The following is a 21,481-nucleotide window of genomic DNA, read 5'->3' as shown; positions in this document are numbered from 1 at the left end:
GAAATGCCCTCCTGGAGAAGGCGTGAAAAGGTCCCCAGGAGGACAGGAGGGGTTCCTGCAGCCTGAGAACCAGGTTCCCCAGCAGGAAGAGATTTTTTTTGGCCAAAACAGGGAATTTTGGGGGTGTCATCAGCTGCAAAGCCGCGGGCGCAGACTCCGTGACCGCGCGGCCGTGGGATGGGCCCGCACCCCCCAGAGCAGCCTCCCTACCCCCGCTGTGCCCGCCAGCCCCAAACCAAAGCCCCGTGCCCAAAACCAGGCTCTAAACGACATCTTCACCCCGGGAGCAGAGGAAGGAAGGACGAGAGACAGGGAAGCGCTGCCCCCTCAGTGTCCGTGAAGCTTTATTGGCCAAACCCGAGCTTTCGGTGCTTTTCCAGCGCAGGAAATTCACCTTCCCCTGGGCTGCAGGAAATGCACCTTCCCCTGGGCTGCAGGAAATTCACCTTCCCCTGCAGGACCCGGCCCAGGGGGGTCAGGGCACCACGTGCCACCACTTGAAGGCGAAGGGCTTGCGGCGCACGTTGGTGCCGCAGTGGACGTCCCCCGAGAGGACGTGGTAGGAGAAGAAGTCGTCGATGAAGGTGCAGGAGAGGCCCAGCGGCTCCAGCAGCTCCCGCACGCGCTGCTCCAGGCAGCAGCGCCCGCCCACCACGGGCCCGAAGGGCTTGGGGATGCCCAGGTGCCGGCCCAGCACCAGCATGTTCACCTGCAGCAGCGGGGAGTGTAGCAGGGATCGATCCCGGGGGATTGGGATCGGGGCGGGGTTGTGGGGTCGGGGTCTCACCATGTCTGGGAAGAGCGCGTCGGCGCGGGAGTCGTTCAGGATGAAGAGCTGCGGGATGTCCACGATGTCCTGCTCGCTCAGCCCCAGCTCCTGCTTCAGCAGGTCACGGTTCCAGTCGATGCAGCGCTGCGGGAAGGACCCGGAACTGCCAACCTGGCCCTCCACATCCCACCCACAGCCACCCCCGGATCATGCCTGAATCTCACCCCATCCCTGTGCACAACCTCCACCCCAGCCCTGTGGACACCTCCCATCCCATCCCATCCCATCCCATCCCATCCTATCCCATCCCATCCCATCCCATCCCATCCCATCCCATCCCATCCCATCCCATCCCATCCCATCCCATCCCATCCCATCCCCATCCCATCCCATCCCATCCCATCCCATCCCACCCCCTCTCTCCCTCCAGCTGCAACCTCCATGTCCCTGGCGTCATCTCCCTCTCCTCGCCCCCTCCGGGCACTCCAGCCATTCCCCAGGACCCCAAATCCCATCCCTGCACCCCAGACCCCCCTGGCGTGAGGAGGGGGAGCCCCCCGGTCCCACCTGCACGTGGCGGTTGTCGCTGCGCAGGGACTCGTCCGCCAGGATCTCGTCGATGCTCTTCTTCTCAGTGCCCTTCAGCCCTGGGGGGGAGCGGTCAGGGACAGAGGGACGGACAGTGGGATGGACAGCGGGAAGGACAGCGGGAAGGACAGCGGGAGGGACAGTGGGAATGGACAGAGGGAATGCACACTGGGAAGGGACAGCAGAGATGAGCAGAGGGATGGACAGTGGGATGCAGAGAGGGATGGAAGCAGGATGGACACTGGGAATGGACACTGGGATGGACAGAGGGATGGACAGCAAGACGGACACTGGGATGGACAGAGGGATGGACACTGGGATGGACACTGGGAAAGGACAGAGGGATGGACACTGGGATGGACACTGGGAAAGGACACTGGGAAAGGACACTGGGATGGGCACTAGGATGGACAGCGGGATGGATACTTGTAAGGGACAGCGGGAAGGGACAGAGGGATGGACAGCAGGAAGGGACAGTGGGAAGGGACAGCAGGATGGACACTGGGAATGGATACTTGGAAGGGACAGCAAGAAGGGACAGCAGGAATGCCGTTCCCTAGGGATGGCCTCAGCCAGCCCTCACCGATGAACTGCGTGGCCTCCCCGTGACCCTGCTGCTGCTTCTCCTTGAAGAGTTTGTAGCAGGCGTTGGGACTGGCCAGGAGCAGCCGGAATCCCTGCGGGACAGAGCCCGGGGGTCACCCCTGGTGTGGGGGATAAACACACCAGAGTCTGCCTGGGAGGCACCACGGCCATCCCAAACCCAGCCCCGGGGCCACGGGATGGCCACAGAGATCCCAAATCCATCCCCAGGGCCATGAGATGCCCACAGAGATCCCAAATCCATCCCCAGGGCCATGGGGTGCCCACAGCAATCCCAAATCCATTTCCAGAGCCATGGGATGCCCGTGGAGATCCCAAATCCACCCTGGGCCATGGGATGCTCATGCCAATCCCAAACCCATTCCCCTGGGCTGCCCCAAAGGGGCTCCCTCCGCCAGGGCCCCCAGAAGGACAAACAGCTGGCAAAGGGGATTTTTGGGGTGCTGTGAAGAGCCCTGGGCAGGCTCTGGGCTCGGCACCTTCCTGTCCAGGGCAGGGACGAAGGTCAGGAACTCGTCCACGTGGCCCACGCTGAGCCACTCCGAGTAGACCTCGAGCGGCGCCTGCACCGTCTGCGCGAAGAGGAAATCCCGCACGGCGCGGCACATCCTGCGGCCCGCCGCCCTGCGGGACAGCCTCGGGTGGGCACCGCTCCCGCCCCACGACCCGCTCCCCAAAACCTGCTCCCCGCCCCACGACCCGCTCCCCAAAACCTGCTCCCCAAAACCGCTCCCGCCCCACGACCTTCTCCCCAAAACCTGCTCCCCAAAACCTGCTCCCTAAAACCTGCTCCCCAAAACCTGCTCCCGCCCCACGACCCGCTCCCCAAAACCTGCTCCCCGCCCCACGACCCGCTCCCCAAAACCTGCTCCCTAAAACCTGCTCCCCAAAACCTGCTCCCGCCCCACGACCTTCTCCCCAAAACCTGCTCCCTGCCCCACGACCCGCTCCCCAAAACCTGCTCCCCAAAACTGCTCCCGCCCCACGACCCGCTCCCCAAAACCTGCTCCCCGCCCCACGACCTTCTCCCCAAAACCTGCTCCCCAAAACCTGCTCCCCAAAACCTGCTCCTGCCCCACGACCTTCTCCCCAAAACCTGCTCCCTGCCCCACGACCCGCTCCCCAAAACCTGCTCCCCAAAACCGCTCCCGCCCCACGACCCGCTCCCCAAAACCCGCTCACCGCCCCATAACCTGCTCCCCAAAACCTGCTCCCCAAAACCTGCTCCCCGCCCCACGACCTGCTCCCCGCCCCAAAAAACCCTCCCCAAAAGCCACTCCCCGCCCCAAAAACCACTCCCCAAAACTCCCTCCCCAAAATCCACTCCCCTCCCCAACACTCCCTCCCCAGCCCTCGCCGCAGGGCTCATTGTGATGCTGCGTTTCAGGGCACACGGCCCCAGCTGCACTGGAGACAGCCGCGCATCTCAGTGCGTGTCATGACATAAACGGTGGCTGGGTCTGCTTTAATACGGATCGAGCTGCCTGGGGCCAGCGCTGGACCTTGTGGCGGCTGTATATCAATACAGCCCTGCGCTGTGCATCGAGCGTGGTGATATATACACATTATATAAATATATATTACTAAACCCCTCCCTTACATCAATATATATTACTAGATGCCTATATTATATAAATATATAGTGCTAAATTCCTGTATTACATCAATGTATCAATATAAATATATATAGTTAATCAATATATTACATAAATATATCAACATAACTCCCTGTGGATATACAATATATTGCTATATTGTATATAGTGTTAATATTTACATGCTATATAAATATATACTGCTAAATCCCCATATTATACAAATGTATGTATTGCTAAAGTCCTATAACATATAAATATATATTACTAAATCCCTATTTTATATAAATATATATTACTGGATCCCTGATATTACATAAATATATGAACGTATCTCCCTGTGGTTTTGATATATACATCAATATATCCCTATATTATATATACATGTTAATAGATACATGTCATGGAAAGATACACTGCTAAATCCCTATATTATTTAAATATATGTATTGTAAAATCCATATATTAAACTATAACTAAATCCCTACCTCACATAAATGTATATTACTAGATCCCTATATTATATAAATATATAGTGCTAAATTCCTATACTACATCAATATATCAATATAAATATATATAGTTAAATCAATGTATTACATAAATATATCAACATAACTCCCTGTGTTTTAGATAAATACATCAATATATTGCTATCTTGTATATAGCAATATATTAATATTTACATGTCAATATTTACATGCTATATAAATATATACTGCTAAATCCCCATATAATACAAATGTATGTATTGCTAAATTCCTATAACACATAAATATATATTACTAAATCCCTATTTTATATATATATATATATTACTGGATCCCTGATATTACATAAATATATGAATGTATCTCCCTGTGTTTTTGATATATACATCAATATATCCCTATATTATATATACATGTTAGTAGATACATGTCATGGAAAGATACACTGCTAAATCCCTATATTATTTAAATATATGTATTGTAAAATCCATATATTATATATATATTACTAAATCCCTACCTTACATAAATATATATGACTAGATTCCTGATATTATATAAATATATCAACATAACTCCCTGTGTTTTAGATAAATACATCGACATATCCCTATATTATATATAAAGTGTATTAAAATATACATGTTCTATAAACATGTACTGCAAATCCTTATATTATTTAAATATATCAATATAAATATATATAACTAGATGCCTGTGTTATATAACTGTATCAGCATAACTGCCTGTATTTCAGATAAATACATCAATATATTCCTATATTATATATAGTGTTAATATCTACATGTTATATAAATATACACTGCTGAATCCCTATGTTATATAAATATATTGTTAACTCCATTTATTATATAAATATATATTTCTAAATCCCTATATTATATAAATATATATTGTTAAATCCCTATATTATATAAATATATATATTGTTAACTCCATTTATTATATAAATATATATTACTAAATCCCCATATTATATAAATATATATTGTTAAATCCCTATATTATATAAATATATATATTGTTAACTCCATATATTATATAAATATATATTACTAAATGCCTATATTATATAAATATATATTGTTAAATCCCTATATTATATAAATATATATTGTTAACTCCATTTATTATATAAATATATATTACTAAATGCCTATATTATATAAATACATATTGTTTAATCCCTATATTATATAAATATATATTGTTAACTCCATTTATTATATAAATATATATTACTAAATCCCTATATTATATAAATACATATTGTTAACTCCATTTATTATATAAATATATATTACTAAATCCCTATATTATATAAATATATATTGTTAACTCCATTTATTATATAAATATATATTACTAAATCCCTATATTATGTAAATATATATTGTTAACTCCATATATTATATAAATATATATTACTAAATGCCTATATTATATAAATATATATTGTTAAATCCCTATATTATATAAATATATATTGTTAACTCCATTTATTATATAAATATATATTACTAAATGCCTATATTATATAAATACATATTGTTTAATCCCTATATTATATAAATATATATTGTTAACTCCATTTATTATATAAATATATATTACTAAATCCCTATATTATATAAATACATATTGTTAACTCCATTTATTATATAAATATATATTACTAAATCCCTATATTATATAAATATATATTGTTAAATCCCTATATTATATAAATATATATTGTTAACTCCATATATTATATAAATATATATTACTAAATCCCTATATTATATAAATATATATTGTTAAATCCCTATATTATATAAATATATATTGTTAACTCCATTTATTATATAAATATATATTACTAAATCCCTATATTATATAAATATATATTGTTAAATCCCTATATTATATAAATATATATTGTTAACTCCATTTATTATATAAATATATATTACTAAATCCCTATATTATATAAATATATATTGTTAAATCCCTATATTATATAAATATATATTGTTAACTCCATATATTATATAAATATATATTACTAAATCCCTATATTATATAAATATATATTACTAAATGCCTATATTATATAAATATATATTGTTAAATCCCTATATTATATAAATATATATTGTTAACTCCATATATTATATAAATATATATTACTAAATCTCTATATTATATAAATGTATATTACTAAATCCCTATATTATATAAATGTATATTACTAAATCCCTATATTATATAAATGTATATTACTAAATCCCTATATTATATAAATGTATATTACTAAATCCCTATATTATATACTACTGGATCCCTAATATTACATAAACACATGAACGCATCTCCCCGTGTTTTGATAAATACATCAGCACATCCCTATACAGCGTGTAAAAGTGTATGGTATATAAATGTATATGGCTAAATCCCTATAAATGTATCAGCACGAACACACATTACTAGATCCCTGACGTTCCATCAGCATCTCAGCGGATCTCCTGTGTTTGGATGCACACATGGATGCACCCCCTCAATGTCCCTCCATACATCTCCAGGCCGGATCCATCCCTAGGGATGGGATCATTCCGTGCCCGCTCGGGCACCTCTGGGATCGGTTTTTCCCATCCCCGCGATTCCCAAATCCCGCCTCACTTTGGTGTGAGGGCCGAGTTTTCTTAGACAGACCGGGCTGGGAAGACGTTAATTAAATTCCTGGCGATGAGGGACAATCGGGGCCCCGGCGGGGCTGGGAAAATCCCATTTCCCTGCCTCTGGAAGCGGCGCGAGCCCCGGGCCGGGCCGGGAGCGTCCCGTGGGTGTTTGGGGATGGGAGCGGGCGGGATCGGGAGCGGGGGTTGTTTTTCCCGGAAAATGCCCTCCTTTGTGGAGGCTTTGCAGGGAGCTTTGTTCGCTGCCGAGCACCGCCCGCCCCGCCACGACAATCCCCGGTTATTCGGGATGTCCCGGGCACGACAATCCCCGGTTATTCATCCCAGGTTATTATCCTGATAATCCCAGGGATTTCACCCTGCCCCGGGCTCCCCCGCTCCCCTCCCAAAGAACAAACCCAGCCCGGGCGTGCGGGATTGGGGGAAAAGGGGTGAAAACGGGGAAAAAAAACGGAAAAAGGGGGAAAAGGGGGAAAAGGGGGAAAAGGGGGAAAAGGGGGAACGGGAAAAAAGTGGCTGGGTTTTGTGATGGTCAGAGGAGCAGCCGTGGGGTTTGTCCGTAAAATCTGGGATTTGGTGGGGATCGGGACCAGGCTTTTTCTCCGAGAGGTTCCCGAGGGAGAGTTTTGGGATCTCCCGAGGGAGGCGGGGGTGCTCACCAGGGCAGGGGGCTGCCGATGAGGATCCGCCCCAGCGGGTACTCCTTGCCCCGCACCGTCACCGGCGGGCTCACGTCCAGGTTCCCGAAGGAATCCAGGCTGGTCACGCTCTTCCCGGGGGGCTCCCGGGTCACGTAGCCAAAATCCGGGCCCTGGGAAAGAGGGAGGAGGTGCCAAGGACCTCTAGTGACGGAATTTTGGGGGAATAAGGGGGATTTCAACACAAGGACACACCAGGATCTTCTTGAAAGCGAAATCCTTCAGGCCTCTGTTCCTGGGAGAGTCGAAGACCACGGGGAAGGTTTTGTGTGGAGCCTCCACGTATCCGAACTCCAGCTCATCCTGTGGGAAGGAGACGAGGAGGAAGGCTCTGGGGGGTGATAGGAATCTCCACCAGGGATGTGGGGAGGGTGGGGCAGGAAATGGGGCGAGTCTGGCAAAGCCCAGCCTAAACCACCGGGGAGGCTCCTGCCCGGCCCTCCTGGGGTGACACGGTGTCCTCCTGGGGTCCCCGGGCACTGGGACCCTCCTGCCCGGCCCTCCTGGGGTGACACCACAGCCACGGTGTCCCCCTGGGGTCCCCCGGCAGTGGGACTCTCCCGCACAGCCCCACAGGGCCCCCCTTTCAATGGGGTCCCCTTGTACAATGAGGTCACTCCCCAGGCGTCCCTTGGGTCCCTCTTTTAAAGCACCACGGGGACCCTTCTGCAAAAGGGACTCCCTTGCAATGTCCCACGGGGTCCCTTCTGCAAAAGGGACTCCCTTGCAATGTCCCACGGGGTCCTTTTTGCAATGGAGTCCCCTTGCAATGTCCCCGCAGGGTCCCCTCCCTCACTGGGGTCCCCCCTGCAGTGGGGCCCCTCCTGCACACCCCCATGGGGTCCCTTTCCCGGTGCCCCTCTGTGACCCTGGTGCCAGGCCGGGTTCCCTGGCCATTGTCCCCATCTGTGCCACCCCGGCAGCATTCCCTGTGCCTCAGCGCCCGCTCCCTGGCCCATCCCCTGGCATTCCAGGAGCTGCCCGAGCCACGGGGATCTCTCCTGTGCCCAGGGGGGCCCGGGGGGGCCGGGCTGACCTGGATCCAGCGGTCGCTGCGCGAGTCCTGCTCCGAGCACACGGTCAGCTTGCAGTTGGCTTTCCGCAGCAGCGCCCGCAGCCCCTCCAGGAAGGCCTCGTTGGAATCCGAGCCCTGCTTGATGCTGGGGGGACAGCGAGGGGCTGGGGCTGCGAGGGGATCACGGGGAGCCCCCAAAACCCTGACCCCGCAGCTCATTCCTCAATCCTGAGCACCCTTGGCAACATCCCTGCATGGGAATGGAGCTGGAGAGGGAACTCCAGCCTCTGTGAGAATGGACCTGGAGAGGGAACTCCAGCCTCTGTGAGAATGGACCTGGAGAGGGAACTCCAGCTTTTCTGGGATTGGAACTGGAGAGGGAACTCCAGCCTCTGTGGGATTGGAGCTGGAGAGGGAACTCCAGCCTTTGTGGGAATGGACCTGGAGAGGGAACTCCAGCCTCTGTGGGATTGGAGCTGGAGACGGAACTCCAGCATTTCTTCTTGGGATTTAAACACCCCGGGCAGCATTCCTGCATGGAATTGGACCTGGAGAAGGTCTTCTGGCATTTCTCCTTGAGATTTAAATGCTCTGGGCAACATTCCTGCATGGGAATGGAGCTGGAGAGGGAACTGCAGCCCTTCTCCTTGGGATGGAAATGACTCCCACAGCAGCAGCTGGCTCCCTTCCCAAACATTGCCAGTCAGGAATGCCTAAGTCTGGCTCACGTAGGGCCCCACACAGCCAGGAAGGGTCGGGAACTCCTCCCTGGAGAGTGCCCCAGGGCAGGGGACACCCCTCCTACCTGCAGACAAACACCTCCAGGGGCTGCTGGGTGTTGGGCGTCATGATCCAGGGCGCCACGCGGAACACCACGGTGTCCGTGAAGATCGGCGTGCCCGGCGAGTCCTGGTGGAGCCAAAACGGAGTCTGGGACCTCCACCACGGGGGGTTTGCTAGGGGATGGGTGGGGCTGACCCCCCGTACCTTGTGGGGCACCTCCAGCAGGCTGGCGCTGAAGGACACGAGGCCGGTGAAGCCCCGGTCGGGGAACGCCAGCCCCTCCACGTAGAAGGTGCTGTCCCCATGGCCAGCGTGGTCCAGCACGTAGGAGAGCTTGTCCGGGCCCAGCACAGGCTTGTAGAGCGGGTGGGCATCGCCACCTGGAGAACCCCAAACTCAGCAGCCTGGAGAACCCTGGATTCCCACCCCGAACTCAGCCTGGAGAGCCCCAGATTCCCACAGCCTGCCCACAGGGGGACACGCCAGCAGGAGGAGGAGGTGGCTGGTGCCCAAGGGTGGCAGAAGAGCCTCCTCCTCCTCCTCCTCCTCCTTCCTGGGGAACACTCTTGATCTTCCCGGGACAAACAGGGCTCCGTCCCCTCGGGTCCAGCCCTTTCAAGGTGCGTGGCCCTGGCTGAGGATCTAATGACACCCTTGGCTCCCCGGACCTGATTTTCGGCGCAGAGCTGCCAGGGATCCAAGCGTTCAAAGGCGAAGGGCGCTGCCCAACGGGATGGGCTGCTTGGCTCCCTGCCCGAGCCAAAACAGTGCCGGGAGCCACGTGGGGGTTCCCGCACCATGGGAATGTCAAAATTCCAGCCCTCGTTGGGAAAAGCCTCTTTGGAGCCTTCTCTCCCTTGGTTTTCCCCATATAGCCCCACCCTGTGCAACAGCAGAAGAGCTTTGGGGGTAAAAGGGTGACTACAGCAAACAGGGGCACCCCAATGAACAAAACCTGCGGGGCTGGCTGGCCTTGGGGTCACAGGGCGCTGCTGGGGGCAGGGGAAGGCAGAGGCACTCACGGACGGCGTGGAACACCCGCGCTTTGTCCGCGTCGCTCTCGGGGACGTGCAGCACCACCGGGTACTCGGCGAACACGGCGCTGGGGCCCTTGGTCCGCAGCAGCATCACCGACATGTCCTGGAGGTCTGGGGGACACAGGGGACACGGAGGGAGGGGATGGCAGCGGGGAGGCCCCCAGGGAGCCCCTCGGGGTCACAGCCCACCTGCTAGGGTCCGTACGTCCGCCTGGCTGCTGTCCGTGCCCCCCGCGCCGGGGCTGTCCCGGTCACAGTTGACCAACAGCACGGCCCCTTGTCCGTCTGGGCCCCACGTCCACTTGGCCTGGAGGAGAAGCACCGAGAGGGGACGGGAGCAGGATTTCCCCCATTTTGGGCCAAGGAAAGCCGCAGGTTCGGAGAAGAACCCGACCGCGCCGCGAGGCGACACCAGCGCCGCTCCACACCGCCCCATCCCAACGGCAGCTCCAGCAGGGCCCGCACGGACTGCTCCGAGATTTTATCTCCCAGCCAGGCTGGAAGCGCCTCCAGCCTCGCCTGGACACGGCTGCAGCGCTTCTGGAAGCTCAGCCCATCTTGATACCAATTTGCGCCGCCGATCAGGCTGCGGGTAATTAGCCTGGCTGTGCGGTGGTTAATTAGCCCGGCTTGAGGGCCTGGGCACAGGCAGATGTGTGGCCAAAGGGGGAAATCTCCTGCTGTTTGCTCCACTCATTCAGTGGCACCTTTGGGCCAAAAAAGGAAAAGAAAAGAGAAAGGAGATGGAAGAGAAAGGGAAGAGAAAGGGACGAGAAAGGGAGGAAAAAGGAAAAAAGGGAAGAAAAAGGGAGGAAAAAGGGAGGAAAAAGGGAAGAGAAAGGAAGAAAAAGCCGAGAGTTTTCTCCTACAGGATCCTCAGGGCCAGGCTGTAGCTGCAGGTGGTTTTGGCGTGGAATAGGAAAATAAGTCCTTTTCCTGCACAATTAGTAGGCTGAGATCTGCCGGGCTGTTTGCCCTCACGGAGACACCACCCAGTCCCTATCCCCCCTGGAGATTTTCCAGGAAGAGGCCGGCGATGGATCCGCCCTCCCACGACGCTCTCCTCACCTTGTCCTTGTCCTTGCCCTTGCTCTTCACTCGGCCACTCCGGTTCCAGTCCACGTCCAGGGACACCTCTGGAACAGCGAGAGGGAAGGAAGCCATGGGCAGGGGACGAGCCTCGGGGCCATTTTGGGCTCCTTGGCACCATGACCCCACACCAACCCCACCTCATCCCCTCAAAGCTGCTTAACGATTCCAACGGAGCAGGAGAAGAAAATCCAACCCAACAGCTTTGCTGAAACTTTCCCTCTTTGATCCTCAGCTGTCTCCTCTCATTTTGGTTCCCCCGAGCAGGGACATCCCCACTTCATGGCAGATTTTATGTTTTCATGGCAGATTTTATGTTTCCATAGCATTTTTTCATGGCAGATTTCGTTTTCATGCCATTTTTTTATGTTTTCATGGCAGATTTTATGTTTCCATGGCATTTTTTACGTTTTCACCCATTTCCTATTGACTGTCCTCTTTTCCTCGAAGCCAAAACACAGTGGAGGCACAAAAACGCATTTTCACTGTGGTTGAGCAAACACCCAAATAATTTCTAGGAAATCTGACAAGGACTTTCTGTCACAGAGCTCTTTTTGCCCCAGATTTCTGCCTTTGCTGCAGAGATTTACCAATGACCTCCAAACCCCACCTCAATCCTAACCCAAAAACTCCTCCAGATGGGACGCACAAAGTGTGGAGAACACAGGGATTGAGTCAGAGATTGTTCTCCTTGGGGCAGAGAAGACGACGTGGAAAAGCCAGGAGGAAGAAACTAAATCCAACCAAGAGAAGAACATTTGGAAGGCAAAATCCCTGTGGCCAGTGTTGGCCCCAGTTGGCTCCAGTGGGGCCCATCGGCCACGGGACATGGGAAACCTTCAGCCTCTCCAGGGGCAGTTTTGGGAGGCGTAGGCACGACTTGAGGACACGGGTCAGACTGTCATGTGAACGCTTCAGAAAATCCCAAATTTAGGGTAATTAATCCATCCAAGTGGAGACTTCAGCACCCAGACCGGTTGTCTAGACTCCCTTTGTAGTCAGCAGGGGAGAGCAGGCATCTGGAGGGGATGATTCACCTCACCCTAAACTCCTGAAATAGGTCAGGCACCGCTTCGGTGCCGATCCCTCTCCCCTCGCTGCCTCGGAGGAGGCGCCGGCCAGAGCTGGGTGAGGAGATCTCCCATGGATCCTCTTCTCCCAGAGGAGCCACCTCAGCAGGCACAGGAGGATGCTCCTGGGTGGGGACACGGCCCGGCCTCCGTCTCTCCCACCCCATATAAGGCAGTGTTTAATTAATCATGGTTTAATTATTTCCCTCTTGCTCGTCAGCATCGGTGAACACCCAAACCTTTATTGCCTGTGGCCCCCAAGGAGTTCCGGCCTCGTGGATCCAGCCAGATCCCAAGAGAGCAGGAGTTCCCGGAGCCTTGGTGGGCACCTACCGACACAGGTGAGGTACAGCCAGGCCACCGCCAGCTCGCGGCCCTCGCGGTCGTAGTAGGAGATCTTCACCTGCAGAGACATCCCCACACTGTGACCAGCATCCCGCTGGGCCAGCGGCATCTCCATCCCCACACCGTGCCCCACACCCTGCTGGGCCAGCGGCATCTCCATCCCCACACCGTGACCCACACCCTGCTGGGCCAGCAGGATCTCCATCCCCACACCGTGACCCACATCTCCCCAGGCTGGTGGGATCTCCATCCCCACACAGTGACATCTCCCCAGGCTGGTGGGATCTCCATCCCCACACAGTGACATCTCCCCAGGCTGGTGGGATCTCCATCCCCACACTCCACCAGGCTGGTGGGATCACTGCCCTCCCGGCATCATGGAATGAGCTGGGAAGAGCCCCACAAGGATCACCGCTCCAACCCCTGCCTGCCACCCAGCCGGGCCCCGGGAGGTCCATCCCAGCCCTTCTCCATTAATCACAGTTCACTGGAGCCCTCTGTGCCATCTTCAGCACAGAATCGGGCATGGAAAAAGTCAGACTTGTGGCATTTTTGCTGCTGGCACCGACTTTTGCAACGGCTGTGATGTCGTCATTAGGGCACCAAGTGGAACCTTCTCCTTCTGGGTTTCATTTCTCGTCAGTGCCAGTTACACAACTCTGCTCGAGCTTTTTCCATGTCAGCGTTACTCAGACATCCTCGAGTTTTCCTAGGAAATTTCACTTATTTCCCCCAGTTTGGCCACACGAGCAGCACCTGACCTGGTTGTCATCAACAGTCCTGCTGGTGACATCGATGGTCACCACCACCTCGATGTCGGGATCCAGGGGCCACCGGGAGTCCAGGCTGGGCCTTGTGGCGGGGCTGTGGATCACGTGCACCGTCACCGCCGGCGTGGCGTACACGTCAAAGGACGTGGCTCCTCTCGGGGTGGACCTGGAACGGAGCAACCTCAGCTCAGAGACCACGGGAGCCAAGTCCCTGAACCTGGAATTAAACCCAGCCACGACTGGGCGGGAGGGGCCCCGCGACCATCCCTGGGTGATGAAATGGTCCCTGGAGCTCCACACGTGGGAGCTCTGTGGCGGCGTTGAGCAAGCCCAGCTCCCGCTGCAGCTCCAGCACGTCCGGCCATGGTTTATCCCACATCCAACCTCCCTCTGCAACCACCAGAAATTCCCTGAATTTCAGCCTCCTGTGACAAAACCCCAACCGGGGAAGAGCCAGGATGATTTTCATGCCAAGCACACGTGGAGCTGGGTGTTGTGGGACCATCCTGTGACCTGAGGGATGCTGGGGCTGGAGCGGAGCCTGGATCCGGGCACGCAGCGCCCGCGCCCGGCTCCGTGACATCCTCGGGAGCCTTTGAAGTGCTGCTCCCTGCTCATTACAGCCCCGGCCGCTCCATCCTGGCAGCCCTGACCTGCTCCCGCTCCCCCGGCTGCGTCCCAGGGGGAACCAGGTGGGAACTTCGGCAGCGAGAACATGAAAACCACACCATCAAAACCCCGCCGTGGCAGGGACCCATCCCCGGTGTTGATCTTGGCGCAGTGTCCCTGGTGCTTCCAGCAGCTTGTGAGGAGATTAAGGCATTCCATGGGCTTGGCATCCCCATCTGGAACACCCCAGGAAGCTGTGGATCCAGGGAATGCTGGATCCCATCCCAAACACCCACAAAGCTGTGGAACCAGAGGGATGCTGGATCCCATCCCAAACACCCCGCAAAGCCATAAATCCAGGGGGATGCTGGATCCCATCCCAAACACCCCATGAAGCTGTGGGTCCAGGGGATGCTGGATCCCATCCCAAACACCCCGTGAAGCTGTGGGTCCGGGGGATGCTGGATCCCATCCCAAACACTCCGCAAAGCCGTGGATCCAGAGGGATGCTGGATCCCATCCCAAACACCCCGCAAAGCTGTGGATCCACAGATTTGGGGCTGCTTGCCGTGGGTTTGTGGCCCTCCCACCTCAGCAGCACTGCCCGATTACCAACGAGCTCCACGTTCTGCCCCCAACAGCCCAAAATTGATGCATCCATCACTAAATTCCCCCCAGCCGGTGCTCCCCAGGAATAAAATGGTCCCATATTTCAGCTGGAAGAGCCTCCATCATCTGCTGTTTGGGGCCATGGCTCAAATTTGTTACCAAGAAGCCAAATTGCCCCATTTGGGCTCCATGTTAAAACAGGACTGAGAAGGCTCCAAGTCCAAAAGCACGACAAAAAATTGCAGATGATGGGTTTTCTACATTCCCATCTGCATGAGGGGGGAAACAAGGCTGTTTTAGGGCAGCCAGAGCTCTCCGAGGGGACGGTGGCACATCCTGGCCCGGCTCCAGCACTCCATCCCAATAATTGCCCAGGTGCGATGCCAACCGGCCGGGCCTGCGTTCTCTGTCATTATAAATGTGATTTATTAAATAATGACACTGTGGCAGCAGGGCAGGGACAGCTGCCTATCTGCCCAATAAAGCCACCCCGTATTTAATTCTGCAAAAATCCCTTTTCCTGACGCTGCCCGTGCACGGCTGCTGCTAAATTTTTTCTGCCTGAGCCACACATTTTATTCCTCCTCCCGTTTTAGCTCCGAGTTGCTCGTCTTGAATTGCTCTTGCCCAATGTTCTTAGAGCCAGAAATAGACCCGGGCTTAGCCGGGGTGTGCTTGGGCTTTGCCTCCAAACCATCCTGGCCCGGCTCCGCTGCAATGCCCCAAGCCAACACTCTGCCTTTGGATGAGCTCCCTGTAGGATATTGTCCCCAAAAATGAGCTCTCTGTGGGACATCATCCCCAAAAATGAGCTCCCTGTGGGATACCATCCACAAAGCCAGAGTTTTGGGGTGAGGTGCCCATAGGACATCATCCCCTAAAACACACACAGTGGGACATCACCCCCCAAAAAAAAAACCTTGGATGAGCTCCCCATGGACATCATCCCCCCAAAGCACACCCAGCTGTGGAGGGACCTGTCCCTCCAAACCCTTGGGTGAACTCCTGACGAGCTCCGAGTGCCTTGCCACCCGTTCCTCTTCCAAACCCATCCCAAAGCCCTGCAGCTCTGTGGAACATGCCAGGATGCCGTGATGCTGGGCAAACTCATCCCAAATCCTGGTGGCCCCATGGAACACTCTGGGATGCCCCCATCCCAAGCAAAACCATCCCAAATCCCTGGCCTGGATGCCCTGATGCCAAGCAAAGCCATCCCAAATCCCTGGCCCAGGATGCCCCAATCCCAATCAAACCCATCCCAAATCCCTGGCCCAGGATGCCCCAATCCCGATCAAACCCATCCCAAATCCCTGGCCCAGGATGCTCCAATCCCAATCAAACCCATCCCAAATCCCTGGCCCAGGATGCCCCAATCCCGATCAAACCCATCCCAAATCCCTGGCCCAGGATGCCCCAATCCCAATCAAACCCATCCCAAATCCCTGGCCCAGGATGCCCCAATCCCAATCAAACCCATCCCAAATCCCTGGCCCAGGATGCCCCAATCTCGATCAAACCCATCCCAAATCCCTGGCCCAGGATGCCCCAATCTCGATCAAACTCATCCCAAATCCCTGGCCCAGGATGCCCCAATCCTGATCAAACCCATCCCAAATCCCAGCAGCTCCGTGGATCACGCCGGGCTGCCCCCTGCCCGGCCTTACCGGCGCGTGTCCAGGAAGACCTCGGTGCCCAGCACGCAGACGCCGCGGGCGGCGTGGCTGGTGGACATGGGCACGACGTGACGCGGGGCCATGGTGAGCCAGGCACGGCCGCATGGGCAGGGAGCTCCGCCGGCTGTGCCGGGAAACCAGCAGGACTGGATTAAAAGGCTCGGGAAGGTAACTCCTCCTTCCCGGGATGACGGGGTTCGGCCGGGGGACCCTGGTTCCTCCTCCATCCCGAGATGGAGGTGATAGGGCAGCCCCAGGGCGGCTCCAGGGGGGACATCAGGTGACAGCCAGCCCTGCTGGATGCTCCTCAGCGGGGTTTGGGTTTATTCCCCTCTTCTTGTTCCTCCCCAGCTCCATCTAAGCCCCGCAGCTCATGCATTAAACATTCCCGCTCCCCCGGCAGCGCAGGGTGGTTGTTTGGGGTTATTACAATGCTGTCATTAAAACCGGGCATTTTCTTTAAAACACCCCAAATTTTCCAGCCGGCCTCTCTGGGCCGGGTGAGTCACAGCCCCGGCTGCAGCAGCAGGGCCATGCCTGAGTACAGCTGAACAAAAGGAAATGTTTGCTCAGGCTGGTCCTTCCCATCCCAACCATCCCGAGGACGGGAGGGACCGGCAGGGAGAACTGGTTATGGGGCAGGCGGGGAAGGGGAAAACACCAACAGCCAACAACCAGAGGCTTCCCAAGGAAACCCAAACTCCTCTGTGTCTCGCTTGGACCTCGAGCTTCAGGGGAATGGAGGGTTTCCAGGCTGAGATCCGACAGGAAGGATCCCCTTTGCTGGAAGCTGTACCGCAGATATCCATCGCTCTCCAGGCCGTCCCATCCCGGAGGATTTGCCTGCCTGGGAGCGGGGAAACCTGGCTGGAGCGGGAGGGAGGGAGCCCTGCCTGTGGGGACAGAGGGAGCAGCTCCAGAGGGTCCCTTTTATTGACTTTACATATATTAGTATATTTTAAAGCTTTAAATGTTAAGTTTCCTACTCTGTGTTATTACACACTTTTAATTAACTACACACTCGTAATCTTAGTGTTATTAATCAATTTTGGAAGCTTTCTTTATGGCTTTAGGTTAAATGCAGTGTTTCCTTGAGTTAGAGTTCGTTAGTACAGAAGTTTAAAGTTCTCAGCATCTAGAACTCCAACATCTCATGGCTCATCCCCAGGGAACAGGGTGGGATTGCTTGGGACAGGGAATAGGAAGGGCAGGATGTGTTTGGGACAGGGAACGGGAAGGATGGGATGTGCTCAGCACAGGGAATGGAAAGCAGAGGGCTGGGAAGGCCCAAACCCCTGTGGGGAACAGCAGGAAAAGGCCCAGGGGAGCCGGGCAGGGCTCAGAGGAGCTGGAGCCAGCACTGCACCGAGCCGCACGTCCTCAGCTGCCAGAGCAGGGAATTCCCTGTGGGATCAAACTGCTGGGATGAGCCCAGCCAGGCTCCGGGAAATGGATCTGGGAAAGGGATCTGGAAAGCGCTCCAGGAAAGGGCTCCCTCCCATTTTAACTGCAGCAACCACCCCCAGCTCCGTGTCTCATACCCCAGAGCTGCTTCAGGAATTGGAGGAGCCCGGAGGAGCAGCCAGGATGCTCCAGCAGAGAATGCTGGTGGCATTTCCAGGCTCTCCCAGGCCTCACTCGCTGGAGATTTTGGATAAGAACCCATTTTCTACAGCCCTGCGTCACCCAAGCTCCTGCTGGGAATGGTGTTGGCTCTCCAGGCCTTCCTGGGAGCACAAGCCCTGGTGGATCCCTCGACTGGGAGCTGGAATGGTGGAGTGGCCCCAGAGGGCCGGGTTCCCCACTGGAGGCTGCTGGTTGCACTGGTTTGCACTGGGCAGGGGCTGGGGCCGTGCCCCGAGCCTGCTCGGCTGGTTTGGGCTGAGGGATGGACGGGAGCACTCCTGGGGCTGGACGGGAGCACTCCTCACTCCTGGGGCTGGACGGGAGCGCTCCTCACTCCTGGGGCTGGGACGGGAGCACTCCTGGGGCTGGACGGGAGCGCTCCTGGGGCTGGGACGGGAGCGCTCCTGGCGCTGGACGGGAGCGCTCCTGGGGCTGGGACAGCGGGATGGGGCGCTCTGTGATCTGCAGGGAGGGGAGCTCAGCGCTGCCGGGAGCTCGGGGGAGCTGGGACAGCTGTGCTCCCCAAAATCCAGCGGGATCACCCCCTGGGCACGGAGGGCCCAAACCTTCCAGGGCCGGGTGGGTTTTGCAGCTCAGTCCCAGCCCGTTGTGAGCCGCTGCGGATCTCGCCCAGCCCCAAGCACCGGCAGGGTTTGGGTGGAACCTGCGCTCCCTCCTCTTCCTCCGGCAGCTGCCAGCAGCTCCGACGTGCCGTGCTCGGGGACAGGAGGGTTTGGAGCCGCCCGGCCCGGCCGTGCTCGGGGACAGGAGGGTTTGGAGCCGCCCGGCCCGGCCGGAGCTCAGCGCTTCTCCCTAATTACAGCCTGTCCTGGGAAAGCGGCACATGACAGACGGATCCCGCCTGTCCATCACACCAGGGAGCTCGGGCAGCTTGCTCTGGGGGTGCCTTTGGCTTTCCCCCAAACCCAGACTCCTTCCTTTCCCACCCCCAGCCTCTTTTCTCCAATCCTCCTTTTCCCAATCCCAGCATGTCCCAAGCCCCCCGAACACCCCCAGGAACCCCAGGAACAGCCGGATCCCTCCGGGGCGTTGCTCCTCGCCCATCCTGCAGCACCACTCTGCCAAGGAAAGTTCGATAATCTCCCTAAGCCGATAATTACAGCTCGTTAACTACAGCTGGTTAATTACCCTGCATGCAGAAGTGCAGGCAGGAGCCTTTACGAGCCGTGTCAGCCTAATTACCCGAGCAGGGCGAGACATCGAACCAGTTATCAAACCCCGCCGGGCTCGGCAGGGCTTGGGGCTCCTGAAGGGCTTCTTTAGGGCTTCCTTCAGGCTTCTTTAGGATTTCTTTAGATTTCTTTAGGGTTTCTTTCGGGTGTTTTTTGGCTGCAGCATCCCAGGCAGGCAGGGAAGACTCGCATCCCCCATCCCACCTGGGAGCCGGGGACAAAAAGAGCAGGAGGCAGGAAAAAATTCTGGGAAAGCTCAGAATTTGGGTTGGTGTGGAGCGTGGAAAACCCGCGGACTGCCCAAGCACCCCAAAACCCGCTCCGTCCTTTCCTCTGCCCCGCAGAAAGGCGGCTGCTCGCAGGGAGGCTCCGGAGCTGCTGATCCCGGGCCAAGCGTCCCGGAAAAGCAGAACAGCGATCTTCCCTGCGGCTGGAGCCGGGCCCCAGCTCTGCCCCAGCCCTGCCCCACACATCGCCTGCCCTGCCCCACAAATCTCCCGCTCAGCCCCAGCACAGCCCCGCCTCTGCCCCAGCGCTTCCATCCCGAATTCCCGAATTCCGGGCAGGAACGGGCAGCGCCCGGCCGGGCACGGGCACCTGTTGGCACCTCCTGAAGGCGAAAGGTCAGCCCGCAGCGCTCCGGGGAACATTCCCCTCCCACCCCTGGAATTCCGAGCCTGCAGCGCGGAGCCGGAACGACCCCCGGAGCCCCGAGCGGGGAGAGCAAATCCCCGAGCTCCAGCTCCGGGAAAACCTCGGGAAGGGAGCGCGGGGGCTGCTCCCAAACTCCAGACTGGGATCTGCTCCCAGTTTCTGGGAATTCGGGCCGGCAGCGCTGGCCTGGCAAAAGGAGGTTCGGGCAGAGCAGCTCCCGGTCCGGTCTGGGCCTTAAAAACTCCCGGGAATCCTCGGAGCGGCTCGGATTCACCGGGAAACCGCGAGACAGATCCAGGGGTGAACCGGGATCCCTCCCGGTCCCGGCACAGCCGCGGGACTGATCCATGAAAAAACCGAATTCCAATGAAATGATCCCAAATCCAGTGGAAATGGTCCCGATTAACTGAGATTCCCTGTTTTCCCAGCCCTGAACTTCCCAGCTCCTGGCCCGGATGGTCATCTGGGATATTCCTCAACACAGTCCTGGAAATACTTGGGCTGGAAGGGCTTTAAATCCCACCCCATTCCCCCTCATTCCATGGGGGGATTCCAGGGGGAGGGTGATCCCTAAAAAGTCCAGGAATATTCATCCCCAGTCCTTCCCGCCCCTCAGTTCCAAAGGAAATTATCCCAATTCCAGTGGAAATTATCTCAATTTAGATCAGATTCCCACGCGGAGCTAGCCCTGAACGTCCTAGCTCCTGGCCTGGATATCCATCCAGGATATTCTCCAGCACAATCCCAGAATGATTTGGGCTGGAAGGGCTTTAAATCCCAACCCATTCCCCATTTTTCCATGGAGGAATGGCAGTGTGGGGATGATCCCTATGAATCCCAGGGACTCCATCCCCATGCAGGGAAGCCGGGGCTGGAAAAGGGAAGCCCGAGAGGGATGGAAAGAAGGAACATCCACCTGAGCTCTGCTGCTGCTCACTAATTGCTTGTGGCTTCCAGAATCTGGGGCAGCAGTTTGGGCTGGAAAATGAATATTTAGCTGGGTGTTCATAAACGATGCAAACCCCGCGTGGGCGGGAACCGCTCCTGACGCGCTCCGGAGCGGCCCGGGGGGACAAAACCAGCTCCGAGCTCCCTTCAGCAGCCACTGCTCCCCAGCTTCCCTTTGAAAACGAGCAGGGGAAAAAAAAGGACAGTTCTGCTCTTGCCCCAGGGCTGGGAAAGCGGGAGCAGGCAGGGATTTTCCCTAGAGAGCAGAAGGAGAGGGTGAAGTGCACCCCAGGGATGCAGCCGGGTCCCAAAATGCCGCAAATCCGCGTCGGGGATCCTAGGCTGGGGTCAGGGAGGTGAAGAGGGACCGGGAGCTGGGGACAGCTGGGGGAGCTCCTTGCCCAGGGCTGGGGCCAGCTGCTGTCCCTCCCTCCCTCCCTGCCCATCTCTGTCCATCCCTCCCTCCCTGTCCATCTCTGTCTGTCCATCCCTGTCCAACCCTGTCCATCCCTGTCCATCCATCCCTGTCCCTCCTCCCTGTCCCCCCTGTCCCTCCCTCCCCCGGATCACTTTCAGAGGTCTCCCAGGTCCAGCCCAGCCGCCCCCTCGCTCCCATT

General features: G+C 54.6%; 1 protein-coding gene across 1 annotated transcript; it reads right to left on the bottom strand.

The window, feature by feature from the left end:
* Positions 1 to 171: 171 nt before the first annotated feature.
* Positions 172 to 16,549, bottom strand: LOC119710504 (protein-arginine deiminase type-1-like). The gene is made up of 16 exons (XM_038159614.1): positions 16,435 to 16,549; positions 13,544 to 13,718; positions 12,771 to 12,840; positions 11,347 to 11,414; positions 10,468 to 10,585; positions 10,264 to 10,389; positions 9,446 to 9,621; positions 9,264 to 9,367; positions 8,480 to 8,603; positions 7,639 to 7,746; positions 7,405 to 7,556; positions 2,440 to 2,584; positions 1,941 to 2,034; positions 1,337 to 1,416; positions 788 to 913; positions 172 to 709 (listed from the first exon to the last, which is right to left on the bottom strand). Exons 1-16 carry the CDS (start codon positions 16,524 to 16,526, stop codon positions 476 to 478), a joined length of 1,992 nt encoding a protein of 663 aa, XP_038015542.1. The 5' UTR covers positions 16,527 to 16,549; the 3' UTR covers positions 172 to 475.
* Positions 16,550 to 21,481: the final 4,932 nt, after the last annotated feature.

This window comes from Motacilla alba, chromosome 21 (assembly GCF_015832195.1).
Source record: "Motacilla alba alba isolate MOTALB_02 chromosome 21, Motacilla_alba_V1.0_pri, whole genome shotgun sequence".
NCBI lineage: Eukaryota > Metazoa > Chordata > Aves > Passeriformes > Motacillidae > Motacilla > Motacilla alba.
Note: the sequence above shows the minus strand (reverse complement) of the source record. Positions and strands in the feature narration are given on the sequence as shown.